The sequence below is a fragment of the Ptychodera flava genome, chromosome 12 (assembly GCF_041260155.1).
Source record: "Ptychodera flava strain L36383 chromosome 12, AS_Pfla_20210202, whole genome shotgun sequence".
Lineage (NCBI taxonomy): Eukaryota > Metazoa > Hemichordata > Enteropneusta > Ptychoderidae > Ptychodera > Ptychodera flava.
The window spans coordinates 7,094,369-7,113,062 of NC_091939.1; the positions used below are offsets into that span (position 1 = coordinate 7,094,369).

General features: G+C 36.2%; 2 protein-coding genes across 2 annotated transcripts in view; one reads left to right on the plus strand and one right to left on the minus strand.

Annotated features, from left to right (window-relative positions):
* The first annotated feature begins 2,078 nt into the window (after positions 1 to 2,078).
* On the plus strand, positions 2,079 to 13,923 carry LOC139144841 (D-3-phosphoglycerate dehydrogenase-like). The gene is made up of 11 exons (XM_070715641.1): positions 2,079 to 2,431; positions 3,922 to 4,073; positions 4,777 to 4,842; positions 7,371 to 7,524; positions 7,973 to 8,105; positions 8,846 to 8,994; positions 9,638 to 9,790; positions 10,212 to 10,338; positions 10,743 to 10,846; positions 11,132 to 11,363; positions 11,928 to 13,923. Exons 1-11 carry the CDS (start codon positions 2,291 to 2,293, stop codon positions 12,119 to 12,121), a joined length of 1,605 nt encoding a protein of 534 aa, XP_070571742.1. The 5' UTR covers positions 2,079 to 2,290; the 3' UTR covers positions 12,122 to 13,923.
* A 1,827-nt stretch (positions 13,924 to 15,750) lies between these two features.
* Positions 15,751 to 18,694, minus strand: part of LOC139146013 (protein strawberry notch homolog 1-like) — a 34,337-nt gene continuing 31,393 nt past the window's right edge. Inside the window, 1 exon segment of the mRNA XM_070717461.1 lies at positions 15,751 to 18,327. Within this exon segment, the coding sequence (XP_070573562.1) occupies positions 18,107 to 18,327 (221 nt within the window). The 3' untranslated portion in view covers positions 15,751 to 18,106.

Genomic DNA, 18,694 nt, shown 5'->3' on the forward strand with positions numbered 1-18,694 from the left:
TGTAATTATGTAGATAAAACTGAAATGATGTACTCGTGAGAATTGGGAGCTGAAATAATAAAAAAATGTGGAGATAGAAAAAAAGTTTTGTGATTTGATTGTGTGTTTGCCAGAGCATTCAAGTTCGTGTGTGTTTATGTGTATTGGATCTTATAGTTCTAATGAGAGACAAACTGAAAAAAAAAACATTTCAAATTCACTTGGAATCATTACATGCAAGAAGGTCCTGTCAAAACTTCACTTTGCTAAGGTCGGCAGGAAAGTTCCGGTCAGCAGAGTGTGACATACGTTTCGGTTTGATTGCATTATCAGGTTTTAGTTTGAAAGGGTTTACAGCGAGGGCATGACTTATCGGAACACCAAATTAGGTAATTACCTAGCAACTTAGCTGAGCACTTTGCAATTTGACCTGGCATTTACCTAAACAAGAGTCTGTTTTTATCGTCTGAAGACTGATAAGATATCCACCAAACTCAGCAGGCAGCTCCCACTGAGTAAACTGATATGCCTACACAGGAACAACCCATTTTCAACTGGATCTAGTTCATGGGAAAATTGTGAAAGGGGGAATAAATATTATGATGTAACACAATCTATTGTACTCATTTTGTGTCCTGGGCCTGAACCTGACAGGTTTTGCCTCTGTATGTTATTTGGAATTGAAACATCACAGCATCCCTTGTAAATCTAGAGTTACAAAACTTGTCAAATTTACCACCTTCCATGAGCCCACCACCGACGTTGATGGAACAGTCCATTTTTATCATATGATTGGATGGTTGCTCTGACAGTCAGTGTTTCTGTGTTTCTTCAATGTATGTAATTGTGATTAAAAAACTGGTAATAACATGCATATATACAAAAACAGGACACAAAATGACAGCGGCAAATCATGTTTTACACTTTACAACATTTTATTCCGGCCCTTCAAAACTCTCCCATCAACTACATGCAGCTGCCAGTTAAAAATGTTTTTTTTGCAATGTTGGCATAGGCCTATCAGTTTACTCAGTGGAGGAGCTGCCTGCTGAGTGTGGTGGATATCTTATCAGTCTTCAGACAATAAAACAGACTCTTGTTTAGGTAAACGCCAGGTCAAATAGCAAGTACACAGCCAAGTTGCTGGGTAATTACCTAATTTAGTGTTCCAATAACTCGTGCGCCAAGTGTAAAATTTAGTATTATACCGTGAAAGGAAGCTCATTGGTGATTTGATAAAAATGAAATGAATTGCAAGCGAAAGTGGATGGAGAGATACTCATTAACAAACTGTTTTGAAGGTGACCAAATATACATTGTCTAACATGCGGATATAAAGTAGCTTTTGCATCCAACACTGCTGTCTTCAGTTTGGGATATATGAACTCCATCAAAAGCACCAGAGATATGCTAGACGAGACATACAAGTGTAGCAAAATTGTGTGGCAATGAGTTAGTTATATAGGCAATTAGAAATGTTTTTCTCGTCTATAGTATTGTGCAATGCTTGTTATTAGTAATGATAACTGCTGCTCTGAAAGAAGGAAGTGAGTGTAAAATCGGTGTTAGTTTCTTTTGTTGTGAACTTACAGTTGCAACTAGGGAAAAATTCCGTGGAAGTAAATAGGCAACACAGATCTTGTTCGACTTGCCCGTTGAGGGCACAATCCAAGTTTTCGGCTGGGGCTGGGCCGGCTGGGGGTGTGGTCGCAGAGAACAAGGTGTATCACTGCAGCCGGCTTTACATTTTCCTTTCAAAAATCTCACACACAAACCTTTCATATAATTTTTTCGCGAATTTTGAAGAGTCTTCATGAATGCGTTGGTAATAGCAGTGACAGTGCATCAGGACTCTGCAGAGAGACATCTCTGTACTGGACTCGCAGTGGTATTACTAGTAATAGTGTCGCTGTGTAAAAAAGTATTGTACTGTATTCTGTAATCAACTTGGTCATTGTTGATTTTGATAAACTTCTCATTAAAGTGGTGAAAACAAGGATTCGCAAAGCAGAAAAAACAACTTACAGCTTCGGCGATGGTATGATTTTTACAAACACCAGTAAATTTAACAACCACAACAAGTCATATCTGCGGGTCAGGGGGTTAAGGTCATTTGAGGTCACACATATTTACAGCACCGAGTGCGTCTCTGTGCTGGCCCGAGTCTTCGCGTCCGTCCCTTTGTATCATTTGGTGATATTGTACCCTAAGATTGCATCCCGTCCATTCCGCAATGTAACGGTAGACGACTTCTGGGATCGAAGTTGACTTTACCATACGGATGACGGACTCACCCGGTTAAAATATCGAAATGTCGAAATCACATTTGTTGAAGAAAGTGTTGATCAGTGATGTTATCGATCCATGCTGCGCTGAGATTCTCAGAGATAGTGGCATTGAGGTTGACATCAAGGTTGGTCTCAGTCACGAACAACTGAAGGAGGAAATTAAGGTAAGTATGGAGACAACTCTATGAGGTATTAAAGATGCGAAATCGGAATTCATTGATGTTGATGAAAAACAGGTTCTTGTGAAGTTGGCTGGTCAGTGGTTTAGGTCTTCAACTTCAAGGCGCCGTAATACAAACCTGTTGTGTGCCCGAAGGTCGCAGTACTCAGGGGCTTTTCGAAATGGCAAATTCAACACTATACAGCTTGACACACGGCATCACTGGTTTCATCGTTTTGTGTCAACCTGTTGTACCAAAATCACACCCTCCTGTGTACAGGTGTACCCGGAAAACGGTCTTGAAAAGCAGCTGGATTTTATGTGATATGAATATGTGAGCACATAAATTACACCTGCAGGCCCCAAATGCAGGAATTGGCAGGTTTGTTATACCTATTGCTTACACACATTGTTATGTCATACTTTGGTGCATCCGTTTCTGCTGTTGAAATTCAGTTTCCAAATCTGATTCAAAAATAGGGGTACAGAATGATAGCATATGGTCAGAAGGGTAATAGTTTTATTTGACCAAGTCTCAATTCCACAAAGAGGTGATCCGGATTGACCCCAGTTCTCCATGACAGGGCTGTATGTTACTGGGCTACGCCTATGGTGGGAGTGGTAGCTGGGAACATACAGCAGTTGACCTTTGAACTGAGTACAACCATTACTGTAATTGATTGATAAGAATATATTCAGAGAACTGAGATTCCAGTGCCATAACATCAGTGCATGGTAGCATAGCAAAACATGAAAGTTATTGCAAGAAAAATCCCTTTTGACGAAATTGCAAAAAAAATTGTCGTCACGAAAATGTCCAAGTTCACTGTAATCATGGCCAATAGGCACGGAGTTTGAGTCGTGTAGCTGTCAATTCTGTTAGATTGAACTCTGATACACCAAATGCATTTGCCTTTTGAGTCTTAGCTTACAATTGTATATATGGATATGTTTTCTTGTCATATCTCTAAATTAAATTAGGTAAATAGATAAATAATAATAATACTAATAATAATGATAATGATAAATAATAATAATTTGAGTCTACAAATATGTGTTATACGGACATGTATATAATGATATAAATTTAATTTATATATATATATATATATATATATATATATTACATACACATACATACAGCCATACGTACATATATATAGATAGACAGACCACGGTCCCTTTGTGGAGGGACCGTGGACAGACCTATGTCAACCAATTTACTTCCTTTTCAAAAATACATTTACTTCCAGTTCTCAACCATATAAATTCCAGTAAATAACCATAAAAACAGATTATTGACTTTAATAACTTTTGTGAGTTCCAGGGCTATATTGAACGTTTTTTCAAAGCATAATAACATAGTAAAACTCATAAATGGATCAAAGGAATCTTGTACAATCTTGAGTCTTCATTGGATCAGGAACTTGAGGTACAGGACATCCTTTCCCATCAATAATTTTCAATTTTTATTTCAAATTATTTTTTGTTTAGAAATATGATGGTCTAATACTGCGATCAGCAACATTTGTGACTGCAGACATCCTAGAGGTCGCTGAAAACATGAAAGTTGCAGCATTTGCCGGTACTGGGACAGACAATGTGGATATAAAAGCTGCTTCAAAACATGGAATTATCGTCATGAAGTGAGTTATTATCATAGAAGTTGCAATTATTTGTTACTGTAACTGCATTGTAAGCATACTCGAATGAAAGCCAGAGAAATATAACTCCTAACAAGTTACCCACCGCACACCAGTGAACATTTCACTTTGTGTTTACCCTTTTACCAGCATGGTTTCACCCAAAGCTGCTGTCATCAATTGTGAGTGTGGATTGTTTTATGGAGAATCGGAGGTGAACTGTGAGGTTCATCTGTGACATAGTATTGTTACCCAGAGTAATCTGGTTAAATTTTCCAATGTTGCCAATTTATTGTTGAATAGAATGCCAATACATACGGTACGATTTATCACAAAGTTTGAATTTCATTCTGTTGCATATTTGGGCAATGATGTAACAACAAATTTATTTTCAAGGTAATTATCGAATGAAGGATTATAAAAACAATTTTATTGAAGACCAACTAAGGGAGGGAGCATTTCATCTCCAAGAGTTTCAAGGAAACTGAAAAATATTACCTTCTGCCTTAGAATTGTGATAGCGAATATATCAAGTATAATTATAAAAAATTTCGTCATTTCTCCGCAAGACAGTTTAATTACAGTCGACATTGCAAACATCAGTGCATTCATAAAAGTTCAATGATAGATTCAATATTAACTTGTTAATGTCAGTGTAACAATTCTGTAGAAGCTAATTATGCCATCTTGTTTTGATTTGTTTCAGTGCACCTGGCGCAAACACCGTCAGCACAGCGGAGCATACTTGTGCTATGATTTGTACACTTGTCAGGTTAGTTTAAAACCCTTTGAGTGCCAACGTCAATTTTCTCACCTTTATAAAATATACCACTGTCAATTTTTCTCAGATTTTTGCCAAAATTTTGATAAAAAACTGTAGCCAATAACACATGATGTCCATTTGGTCTAAAATTATCAAAGAATTTCAGAAAAATCTATAAGAGATTGGTAAAATGTGGCAATAAAGTTTTGGTAGGAAAAAATTACAGCACTCAAAGTTAATGCATCATATACTGATCATCTTTGCTTATCAAGCCCAGTAGGCCAAACCCGGAATTCGAATCGACCAGGGTACAAACAAAGCCATGTGTGCAAACGCGCATAGACGTACGTGTATTTCCATACGCGCTAGTACACATGTGGGTTTGTTTGTACCGGCATCACGTGATTATTTGGGCGTACTGAGTCTGTAGAACGCATCGCGTCCTTTTTATTCCGGAGTAGAACCATTGGTGAGATTTGATGTCTCTAAATATATTCCCGCCGTAGATTGGGACGTATACCGCTCAGTGTGACTGGCATGTACTACATGCTAAATGTATGAATGAATACATCAAATATTAAGTATATAAACCAACATCTGTTGCGTTGTATTGAATTATGTAGGCCTTCAAAGTTATCTTTCCAATGAAATTATTAAGCTTGGTACATAGTAGGAAAAAAACACCCAGTAATGTTGCCTTGAAAGTCAGCATATTACTGTAGAAGTTATCAGATATAGTTTACCCGAAAAGGACAACAGTACATCTAAAAAATATTTCAAATTTACAGAATAGCGATGATTTTAAGTTCCAACATTACAAAAATGCTCATAAAAAATGTACCAATAATTGAATTGTTGATAGTATGACAGGTATTGGAAGGATTTCATTGCAAATATGTGGGGAATAATGCAAAACATATCTTTATAACCAGCATGAACAAGGTTATTTGATTTTCTGACTAAAAAGGTGGCAAAATGAAGTTCACTATCAAATATTTAAGATAGCTGCAAATAATGAGTTTGACACAGTTACAGTGATGAATACAGAATGCCAATCCATGGAGCAGTCGTAAGTCTTATTCTGATACAATAAGATGAAATATTGTTTATATTATGACACATTACGCATAAAGTCAAGTAGAAAATTTGCAACAATTTTGATTTTGCAGTTAGAAAGTAAATTTTGTGTTAAATGATGAATTTGCAAATGTAAGTTTGAAATAGAATTCATGATAATTTGCATGTTTACACAATTATCCTCACGTATGGGTGAAGGGATCCATAAAATACAACATGTTTGGAGGTCACTCGAAACCTGAACAAGTGCAATTACCATAGAAACACACTAGAGCAGTACATTATAGTATCCCATAGAATTTTACTAATCCAATAATTGGCTTCTTGCCATTAATTCAAAGTATTTTACAGTTAAACAGCTCACTTTCAACCAAATTTGGTGCAAGATGTGAACTGCGCACCTTTGGAAGACAGAAGATTTATTCTGTTTTTGGTTTTCCATTTGGGTTGTAAAACTTTATTTTCATCCTAAAAAATTTTCATTTTCTTTTGTAGAGTCATAATTTACATTTCATATTCACCTGGTGATTTACTCTCCGTAGAAGAATGTCCTTGCGTTTTCTGCAGACAGGTTCAATGACTTGAAACTGAAGCCATTGTACCTCAGTATTGACATGTAACTAGGTCACTGGACTGAGGATTTACCCTCTGACCTCTGCCCATAGAAAAGGTCACTTTATTGAATATGGATTGGTTACCAGGGATGGGTGTAAATTACAAATTAAGCTACATACATACATACACAATAAAGAGGTTGTTCAGCCAAATAATGTAGCAGTTTGTGAACCAATGTAACTAAAAAATATATCATATCTGTGAATTTTATGTATTTATTTGATTATTATGAAAAACACTTTGAATTTGCTGTATGCTTATTCAAAATGGGAACTTGAATTGAATTAGTGGGTTCTTAATGCAGCTAACAAGACACTTTGACCATTGTTAATGTCTAGGGAAATGTTTAAATTAGCTTCATTGTAAATTAACAGACCCTTGACTCGGTCTAGTTGAAATTGGTTTAAAGAGCATGCTAGGTGAAAAGACATGTTTCACACTAAACAGAATAGGTCACCAGATATTGAATATTTTATTCTACCAGCATTAATTGATTTATAAGAGATCACATCTGCTTTGACCCTGGATCAGTGAGCTAATGCAGCTGTTATATTGTCATTCAGCTAGTCCGCAAACACGGCTCAAAGTTCAAAAAATCTAGTAAAAATTAGCATAAAAAATTGTTTATGAAATCTGTCACAGCCAACATGCCAATAATTAATGGCAGAGGTTTTGTGCTAAAAGCTGAAGATTAAGAGCATTGAGTTAGTAAAACTCAATCAAAATTCACAGAATATTTACTGTTTCCATCTGAAGTAAAATCAAAGATTATCTCTAAACTTTTCAGTGGTTTGTATGTACCATCAAAAGTTGACTGACATTTTTATTTTATTTGACCATCTCAGGAACATTCCCAAAGCAAACATGTCCATGAAAGCTGGGAAATGGGAAACCGAGGCCCTGACCGGCATAGCCTTACAGGGCAGGACATTGGCTGTGATCGGACTGGGTGCCATTGGTAGAGAAGTTATCAAAAGAATGAAGGCTTTTCAAATGAATGTAAGAATTGTGAAGAGATCTTTTTAGTGTATTCATTAGATACACACAGACATACTTGAAGTCGGCTGGTCAAAAATCAAACTTAATGCGTGAAATTACTGATAAGTTTTTCTTACCTGAATTGAAAGATACGTTCATAGAAGTCTGTTTCTACATTTCCTTGTGGATGTAATTCAAAATATTTATTCATGTACTTGTAAAATTACAGTCATGAAATTCAGTGTAAAATGAATTCTACAATGGATTGAAAAAGCAGTGAAATCGACAAGGATAGAAGTTGACAATCAAACAAATGTTTTAAGTATAAATAGAAGCAAAATTAGGAAATGAATAAATAATTCATTTCAGCAGTTTTCAACAAAATCCTCTCTGGAAAATTTAATTTTTACTGAAAAAGGGTTCCATGTAGACTGCTTATTAATGTACATATTTCTGGTTTTATTGACAGATAATAGGATATGATCCCATAGTTACCAAGCAACAAGCTCTGAAACTTGGAGTAACTTGGTATCCACTTGAAGAAATCTGGCCTAGAGCTGACATCATTACCTTGCATCTCCCAGCCATACCACAGACCTATGGTAAAATGCAATACACTTACAAAACTATCAACTCTCGTGATGAAGTGCGCCCTCTAACACAGATTTGTTAGTTCCTTATGGCTTTAAAGGTGTTCTAACTAACAATGTAAACTTGCTGCACTGATCCGCCAAAAATAAATGAAATGTGCTCCATGAAAGACTAAAGAGTAAATGCTTTTGTTTTGAAATACCAGAAACAATTCTAATGCAGCATATATTGTAAATTGTGAAATTATTACAATTTTATTCACAGTATATTATTATGATTATTGCTCCACAAACTGACTGTCTTGGCCATACACAATTATATTTGGTTTCATGGTTTACCAGGAAAATTTAATAAGTCAACCCAGTTTTTCAGGATCAGTGATTGAATCTACTGTCTTTTTTGAATCTTCTGTCTTTTTAACATGATCAATAAAGAAATGTCAGTAATCAGGTTGTCACTTCATACTCTTCAATATTGTACCATTCGCTTCAGTAAAGATGTTTACTCACAATTGTCTCTCACACAGTCTTTCACCAGTTATTGTTCACAGATATAATGCTGACAAAATATACCTGTATACCACCTCTATTATATTTGATGCAATCATCTCAGTGTCAAATCTTACAGTTTGCTTTTTTAACGCTGTCTTTGCTTAGAGCTTGACAACCTTTCTTTTGTACTCTCCTTCTTACTCATTTTGATAGCAAGGGATGTTGCGTTCATTGTTTTCAGCATATCGTTTCGTTTTCAGGGATGATAAACGACAGCGTATTCGCACAGTGTAGGCAGGGCATGTATCTGGTGAATGCAGCCAGGGGTACCATCGTCAGAGAGCAGTCCGTACTGAAGGCGCTGGAGAAAGGAATATGTGCCGGAGCAGCTCTGGATGTGTTCCAAGAGGTCTGTATGAAAATGATCAAAGATTACTGATGGTATAAATGACTGCAGATCTGGACACAGTCGTAATGGCCTCCTTTCTGGCTAAAACACAGCATTATGTATTATACTAAGTGGCATATCATGTCATGTTGTTGCCATCCACAGGAATCTTTGAAAGTGTTGTTCAATCTAATTACAAGTTATACTCATCAGATTGGATTAAGCCATATTTGATGTCAGTTTGTGATCATTTTTATAACAATCAAAAACAAAGAAAATATTTTTAATTTGAATGTAGGCATCCTTATCCATGCTTATAGACATAATTAAGGCAAGTATTTAGCAATTTTAAATTTTACCTAAGTCATACTGAACAGCTCTGAAGACACCAACTATATGCACAAACTAACTATGCTGTATTCAGTGGTAGCTGGTAATTGAATAGACTTGACATTGGCAGTGAATTGCAATATAGAATATAACGTGTTTCATTTTGTACTCAAGCACAACTGTGTATTGTACAAGCTTAGTTCCTACGTATTGGCATTTGATATTTTTATGGCATACGACTGATGTGATTTTATATTATATATCTCATTGGGTTGTGACAATATCGTTATCTATTTGGAAATGTGTTTTATTTCAATCTTGTCTTTTCATGCAGGAGCCAACTCACAATGAAGAGCTTGTCAACCATCCCAACGTGATTGCAACACCGCACATCGGCGGCAACACAACTGAAGCCCAGACAAGAGTCGCTGCCAATGTAGCAAACCAGTTTGTGAATCTCAACAAATGTATCAAGTTATCAGGAAACGTAAGTAGACTGCACCCACAGAATACCTGGGCCCGACCTTCATTATGGAAACACTGTAGTTATCTAAGAGGGTCCCCATAGCTTCTTTATGCAACTATACCCTCTAGGATAATGATTTAGAAATCATTTGTTTGTTGTTGGCCCACTTTTCTTCAGTCTTGCCAAATGTGGTAGTTTGAGTAGATGTTGACTTGTGATATCAATTGGAGTACCAGTTTCCTCAGAGCTATATGAGTACATGCCACTCAACCTGGTTCCATTTTGACATCTGTTAGTATTTAAACAAAATAAAAAATGTAGACAAAAAATAGTAGAAACATCCATTAAGTTGAAAGAGAGAAAGCATTAAATTTTTACATTGTAATGTTTATTTTCGATCTTTGACCCTGTGATTACACTGTCCCTTTGATGTCTTTCATAGATCAATGTCAAGGCCTTGCAAGATGACCTTCAAGCGTGGCATGACCTAGGTCACAACCTGGGTCATATTGCAGCGACATATGTCGGCCATCTGTCAGGTCAAACTCAAGTTCAAGTGGAAACATGTGGTAAGGAATTGCTACAAGTGAAATCAGTCAGGGAGCAATATGTGATGTGTCGAACTGAATGTGATTAAAAAGTAACAGATACATTCCTGTCATGAATGTCAGTGTGTCAACCTTTGATATAAAAATTCAATGAATGCACGGTTTCATAGTCAAAATGTACATTTTGAGAGTTAAAAGAAAAAATCAAATCAGTAATGCTGTTTTCATTGTGCGCAAGTCAAAGCAGACTCGCAATTGATAGTCTGCGTTTTTCAAGTCACAAGTCTGAACATGCCCAGCTATTAAATTCTTCAATACTTCACCATATCAACTTTTTAAAACTGAAATTTGACGATGACAAAAAAATTAATGTTTGTAAATTATGTACGTGGAATGAATGCATGCCCCATTTTGTCCATCTCCAGGAGACAGTGCCAAGGGTGGCGCTAGATTCCTGAAATATGCCGTGGAGAAGGGTTTGATAACAGTCTGTCAATCATCGGACAAATTACAAGATGCAGGAGTACAGGTATGTTGTCACTGAATCTATAAATCAGTCAAAATTTAACAATAGAATATGAATAATAAATATCAAAAAAATAAATAGAAAATAATTCAGACGAAAAGTAACTTTAAATCAGCAAGATAACGTTTAAGCTGTTTATGCGGACAAACTTTCAAAGAATTAAGCTATGACCAATACATGCAGAAGATTACAAGTTTTGACAAGAGCATGCCTGTAGTGGTATCAGAGTTGTTCTCTGGTGTACTGTTTTCCCTCACAGACTTTTGATTTTGTCTTTTCCATTTGCAGGTATCAACTGGTCATAATGAAACATGTTCAACTCTCCCATGTGACATGGGTGGTGGAATGAAGGTCACGGTCACCCAGGGTGACCGTTCATTATCTCTGTGTGGTACGGTCAGGGGTTCTGCACCACTACTGTGTGCCATCAATGGATGTGCCTTCACCAATGGTACTACCTTGCAGGGGAATATGTTGTTCTATGAAAGTACTGAATCAAACTCGTTTCTACCTCTTTCAGGTAAGATTTGCCTTTATTTGTAGTGATGATGTCTTCAGAGGATGAATGTCTTGTCTTCTGTTGATTTCAGTATTCCTAAACATTAAAAAATATACTATATTGACCAAAAAAGTCTCTCTGCTACCTCCTTCACCAAAAAAAGGAAAACAGGTAATACTGTCTATCTTTTGTCACAAAGTAGGCTATTTTTGTTAAAATATTCTTGATAAAGCTCAAGTTTTGAGTTTAACTGCATAAAAGGGCAATGGAAAATGTGACTTTTTGTGCTGTACATTTTTAAGGCATTGTAAGCTATTCAAATTTTAGTTTTACCAGTTTAAGATTGACAAGAGTCTCTCTCAACTTCATTCATTGTTTTGACTTACCCAATGTCAAGATTAAATACACCTGTATGAGTTGTTCAGTCATTTACCGCGGTATATTAAAAGTCATACTTTAAAAGTCTGCAGCTGTGATAAAACAGTGGAAACAGCTCCCTCTAGTGGCAGGTAATGTGAATTCTTGCATGGTGTTTTAACACACTGTATGTATAAATCATTTGTTGTTCTTTTCTCACACTTTCAGTTTTGTCATCCAATGGAAAAAGTACTGTCTCAGCCTTTGCAAGTTCAGCAACAGTTGGAGTCAGAAAATGGACAGTGATCTATTTGAATGAGTTAATGGACAACATTGAACCAATCAAATCACTTGTCGCGTGCCTTATGCAGATCACGGTCCCGCCTCCACCCATATTGAAACGACCGATGTCAAAGGTGTAAATTCACCCCTTCTGTTGAAATTATTCCACATTTTGATTCATTCAGGAAGCACCATGACGATGTCATACAGTATCAGTGATAATTTGCTGTGGACAGTCATCATCGTACTTTGACACTTTTGAAACATTCTTTTTCCAATTCTCAGTGTTAAATCAAAATTTCACTCATTATAATCATTCAGTCATCTTTTTTCTCTGGATTGTAGTATTCTCAGTATTTTTCTCCCCAGCATCAGTTCCTAAATACACCAGCTCCTTTTGAGAGTTCATACCACAGAAATTACCCACAATGTCTTACCCAGCTCAAACCAACATAATTATTATGCTCCTTTTTTTTCTGCCGTTCACTTTGTAAACAATGCATTTAAAATTCATCCCATTCCACAAAGTAGCCTTTTTACATTTATTGAGCCAATGTCCTCTGTTATTTCTAGCATTTTGGTCAAAAAATGCTGTGTACATAAAAAAATTTTGTTCTTAACCATACTTCCTTGGTTTACTGATCCATGGTATCATGAAGTGAAAATTCATTCCACACACAGAAACTATTTATTTAGCGTATTTGATACAGCTAAGTGATTCTAAATACTGTGTATTCCACATTTATTCTTTGAAATATGGCTGGAAATATCAAATTGGTCAAGAGATGATGAGTTTGTGATGATAAGCCATCTTGGAACTTCGTTTATCATAAATATATATTTAATCAATCACAGTTACTCATTCCTTTTCAACCCATGGAAGACAGGATAAGGATAAGCTTAATTTTTTGCAGATGAAAAATTAACTCTTTGAGAAACTTAGTTACCTTCATTGATTTTCGTCTCTGATTTCAAAATATAAATTTTATGAATGCCAGTTTTGTGTACTTACCTCATGTGTAATTTGATCCATTGAAACATAGACAGTGGAGGGGGGACCACGTGTGTGATGAATAATCATGTATTTCTGACTCCTTGACCATTGGAGCTCAAACTTTCAAATCTAGCAAACTCATTGTTGCCTGCTTGTCAAGTCATAACCTGCATCAGTTGTAAAATAATCCAGATACTTCCAGACCAGCGACGAGTGCAACTGTATTTGCATATCAGTTTCTGACATCACTTTCCTTGCCATATCATCTTGCCGAATATGTGAGTGTCTGCATGTGTGTATGAACGATTATGTGTACTTCAACTTACAAAATATTCAGTCACTAAGATAAATCAGTACTTTGTTTTTTTCGCACAATGTGTAACTGAATTCAATGCATTTTCAAAAGGAAACACACTATCTTTTGCTCCAAATTTCAAGGTAGCTTTCAGGATAACACCATGCACCTTACCAATAAACAATATCATGAGTACAAAGTAGTTTTTTTATACTAATTAATTCAGGGATGTCTGAGAATTGTAGAATAGAAGATCTGAGATCTTGTCATCTTTCCAAAAATTTCTCTATTTCTATTCTTGATTGAAATCAATAATTTACTATTGTTTACCTCTGTAATGGAATAATTTTCAACTTTAACATTTCTAACTTTTCTACTGACATTTGAAAACTTTTCTAAAATGTAAAAATTTAAGAATTGGAATCACTAAATAGTTTTTCACATTATGTGTGATTGTAACATTTCTTTTAGAGTGAGCATTTTCTGACACAAATCATATAGTGACACTCATTCCTTGGTTGAAATGAGTAATTCCATTCCTTCATGACTGCGCATCATTTTGTCAACCTTCTGATATCTTAATCTGTGTAATTATTTTTCGGTGCTCTATACAAGATCGGTCAATAAAATCTTTTCTTTTCACTGATAAATCATATGCTGTGTTGTACTTTCCACAGCAGTAAGTGCAAGTTTCAGGTCCAAATGATAGTGTTAAGAAAATGTGGTCTTCTGGTTGCAACAAGTTATTAATGGCCTGGGTAGCTAAAATATTATTCCTGGGGATTCCTGCAAAACTATAATGACATACACAATATAATGGCTGGTGTAGCAATGTTGATGGGTGATGTGATCTTGAATGCAGCTGCTTCTATTTGTGGTTTGTGTCTTGCTTGCACAATAGTCAGACTCTTCATCAAGAAAATTCTGCTGTGCAGCGTCCTTGGAAGGTTATATATGATTGGTCGATTGTCACTATTCACTGCAACTTAGGGAGTCTATTTGTATTACCCAAGTATAAGGGTAAGATTCAGCCAACCAATTGGATAACAGCTTCTGAGCCGCTGCGTATTAGCCCAAAATTTAAATTTACAAGCTGAGAGAATTAGGAATGATAAAGCTAGGGAAGAATATACAAGAGTTCATAAAGCCTGAAGTGCTAATATGTAAGATTCTATGCAATATTGTAGCAAGAGAAGACTTCAAGCCAGTCTGTTTGACTTTGACAAGCTCTATACTATTAAATCATAATAAATAAATCACCATATTTCATTTCTAAAACAACATTCATGATGAGGTATTTGAAACGAGGCCTAAATCCAATCATCCGATACTTGTAGAATTGGCATTCGTTTTCACACAGTCAAGTATATAGACCACTACACACAGGTGCTTCTACCAAACTTATTGGTGGCATCAGACCATATGTTAATGACAGAGAGATAGCCACTCTGTTGAGAGTCTGTAGCATATCTCATGGAACTGCCTGAAAATGACCGCTATGAAGTGGCCTCTCTGTTAGGGCGTGTGATGAATACAGTGGTTTGCGCTGAATCGTTGGCAATTTGAAACTAGACATACTGTCTAAATTGAGTTGCCAACACTGTCAGGGGTAATTATCATCTCAGCTGTAATATAAGTTAATAACAAAGAAATCAACACTGCAAAAGTTGAAACATTGTCTTGAAGGTGGTCATAGGTGGTCATAAGTACATTGCACATCAACACACATCCCGTTACAATGCATCATTTGCCAGCGTTTTTTGTGCATATCTGATGATGCTGTTGACCACTAGATGATAGTTACACCTGACAGTGTTGGCAACTCCTTAAAGGCCCAATAGCTGTATCTTTTAGCATTATTTTTGTGATTTTACTTCCAAACTAAAATAAGTTCGTGGGAATGTACCCATGGAGGGGTGTTTATACAAGTATAATAAACTGTCTACTGGGACAGCATGTGCAATTTATTTGCAAGATAAATAATAAATGTTTGCTTAGCCATAAAATAGCGCCCTCACGCAAATAAAGAAAAAACGCTGTACATCGTGCATATATGCTTTGGAATCTTCACAGAAACAACAAAGCAGTCCAATATAATGCATAGTGCTGAATTTTTTCCACTGGGACATCATATGCTTTGTTTTCTTTGTAAATTACCAGTTTTTAAAGATTGCAGAAATCAAAATAATGATTAAAATTTAAATTTACTTGTCCAATTTTTCAGTGGTAGAAGACTATATCCTTTACATTTGTAGAATTTAAAGAAAACAAGAGAAAATAGAAAGCCTTTTTAGGTCAACAAATTTCAAGAGTTACAGCTACAGGGGCTTTAATGTAGACAGTAAGTCCGGTTTCTGTTTTGCTAACGGTTCGACGCAAACCACAGTAAGACCTGCTTGGTTCTATTTCATGATGTAAAAGTTAACCTCCAAAACTGTACCAGGACACACGCCAACCTCAAATTAATAAAACAAAACACGTAAACTTTTAATTAATACGATATTTTATTTCGTTGAAGTAGAATTTTTATCCCATATCAACTACAAAAATTCAACAGAAATCACAGAGTGAAATTTCAGGAGGATTCTATCACAAAACTTTTCACTTTTTCAGAGTGTTACATCAGAATATGTACACATTCTACAACAAATTGTTTTTTCTGCCTAATTTTTTTCTTTTCCATGTAAAAGGCAGTCTTTTGTATTTACAGGGTCAGAATTATTCTGATGACGTCGTGTTTGGATCGTCAGTTATAATTAATCCTCAATTTGTGCAAGCTTTAAATAAAACCGGGCAACTTCTGCGCTTTTTCTCCAAGACTATCCAGTTACTGAATTCTGCTGAGCGCAAATGTTTCCATACAGACTTTGACGTAGAAAAATCTTGACTATTTTGTCACCAAATGTTCCAAGCATAAACCCTTTGAGTCAAAATGTAAACATCAAAATCATCATACATGTAAATCTGATTTCATAGAGTCACTAAAAAGTAGAAAAACAGTTACAAAATAAAAAGTACCAAAATGACAAGTGCAGCAGTATTGTGGAGAGGTGGTTCTTGTAAACATAACTTGCTAAGATAGCCATGAGAAGTCTTCCAAATCAAGATTTTCAAACAAAAAACATCCTTTCTAGTACACTGTTATATACATCAAGACAGCATGGACTACTCTATTGCTCTGGTGACCTTCTAAACTTTGACCTTTCACCCATATGAAACACGATATGAGTAACTTCTAAAAGAAGATTTTTGAAGTAAAGAAAACACACGAAAGGCTGCTTTGTCGGTGGTTGAATGTCAGGGGACAGAAAGGAGGATTTGTGAATACTTGTATTAGGTGTCAAAAACTTGACACACTGAATTGTTTTTGATTATGGCCCTGTCACTTAGTAAATTCTCTTGTTATACTTATGCACTTCTAAAACGAAAAGAAGACTCAACTGGACAATGTTAGCGAATTGCAATCTCATATCTTGCATTGCGGACGTAACAGATTTGTGAAAGACGCCAAACAAGACTTTTACACTTCAGCCACCTGGACATCCAATCAAAAGCAAATGACCGAACACATAGTGTTTTTGTTGAAGTCTGTCAGTCGGTAAACATAAACATTCTGCTTGTTGTTTTACCTGTTTCCCTTTTGTCATATCAATGCAATCAGACACTAGGGGACACATGGAACACTACCCATAGCTCCATAGTCACTTACATCTATAAAGCCAAAGCTTTGCAAAAACTGTCATATATATTTCAGATACTGTCATCGTATTTTCAATATCATGGAATGAGTGATGGGGTTAAACACAGAAGCTGATGCCAAAACATGTGAGTCTGTAACAGACGCTTACCCTTGGTTATACCTTAGCAAGTTTATAATCACTGTGGAGGTGTGATGGGGAATGACAAACTCATGTGAAAAATGTCCACACAAAGATATACATATTTTTTTGCACAGTACAATCAGATGGTGAAACATGACATAACCTGCAACTACCAAGACTACAGAGCAAAGTCATTGTCATGTTCACATGGCTGTGACTTCACCAATAGACATGCCCTGGCATGAAATAATCTGATCTAGGTCAGGAAATATGCACTGCAAACAAAAAACTCTGCTCAGCAGAGTTATAGGGAAAAAAACTAAGCTTGGTACTTCAATCTATGAAGGCAGGCTGCAAGAACTGCTATAAAAGCACTGAATTGAACTTGTTGAAGGCTTAAGCTCGGGCGTGAATTTATTTTCTCAATAAATAAGATTTATCAAGAGAAATATTCCCCCTAACATTTTTTATAATTTCAGCTTATCTACACTTCTGCATTGGTTGTTGAATACCATGTCTGATTCTTGATGCATTATGGGTAACTTCTTGGCAAAAGGCATGTTGAGCAACAAGTCTTCTTTGAGTGGCCTGAGGCGGTTTTGTTTTCCATATTTACGGTATTTGCCTTTCATACCGGGTAAATTCTGACCTCATCGGTGTATTAAAAAAGTACAAAAAAAACCCATAACAGGTCATACTTCAGTAGTCAGTAGTTCCTATGAACTATGTGACATTTTACAGGCAAGTAGACCTCTTGTCCACTGTATTTATTTACAGTGAATCACGTCTTCCCTGTCATTTTCTTTATCAGGTAATGTTGCCATGGAAACATGTCAGCGATAACCTTCATAAGAGTAATGACACTTGCTGTTGCATGCAATCAAATATATGTCTCTCACACTGCAACAATAACCCGTTGGACATTCACAATGACAGGCGTGTCTGTCCTGACGACGAGCAAACCTGCCACCTCTCACAGCAATTCCTGCACTCGACGCTGACCACCAACACCTGTCTAGAATATTATCGGCATGCTTTGGGTGGCTGTCGTCCCGGTGTTGCTATTTGTCGTCACGACTGTCTGGGTGACGCGAGGTGGCAGCGTTGACGGGGCTGGCAGAGGTCTTGCAAGAGACGACTCGACGAGTGGATTATTGTCGGCAGTAAATGTTGCAGATGACTGCTCTGATAAACTGTTATTCAAGGCTTGCACACAGTTACTCGGTATCAAACACCCTGAAAAAATAAATAAACATACATAAAAAATAAAGCCAGGTCCTCTGGGTTGTATTTCATGAACACTGTTCAGACATTCACTGTGACAGTCTATAGAAACTGGTAGCGATAACCAAGACAGTGTTAGTTTTGTTTCCATGGAAATGACACAGGGTATAAAGGTTCAAATGTAAGTTTTCTCCTCAGATGAATATACAACTGTAATCATTCACAAACAAACAAACAAACATATGGACGAATATGTGATGAATGAAATAAAATCTACACTTGTCCATCGACCAACAGTTAGTGCACAGTGCAACTACTGATTTTTCTACACTTCTACTTCCAGTAATTTACTTTATCTCAGAAAGTACTGAGGCTAAAA

Bases quoted from the DNA above. Each gene is read 5' to 3' on its own strand.
- LOC139144841 (XM_070715641.1), top strand. From the start codon at position 2,291: ATGTCGAAATCACATTTGTTGAAGAAAGTGTTGATCAGTGATGTTATC. The intron at 7,525-7,972 runs GTAAGAATTGTG...TTTTATTGACAG, and splicing joins TGAAGGCTTTTCAAATGAAT to ATAATAGGATATGATCCCAT. The intron at 11,364-11,927 runs GTAAGATTTGCC...TCACACTTTCAG, and splicing joins CTCGTTTCTACCTCTTTCAG to TTTTGTCATCCAATGGAAAA.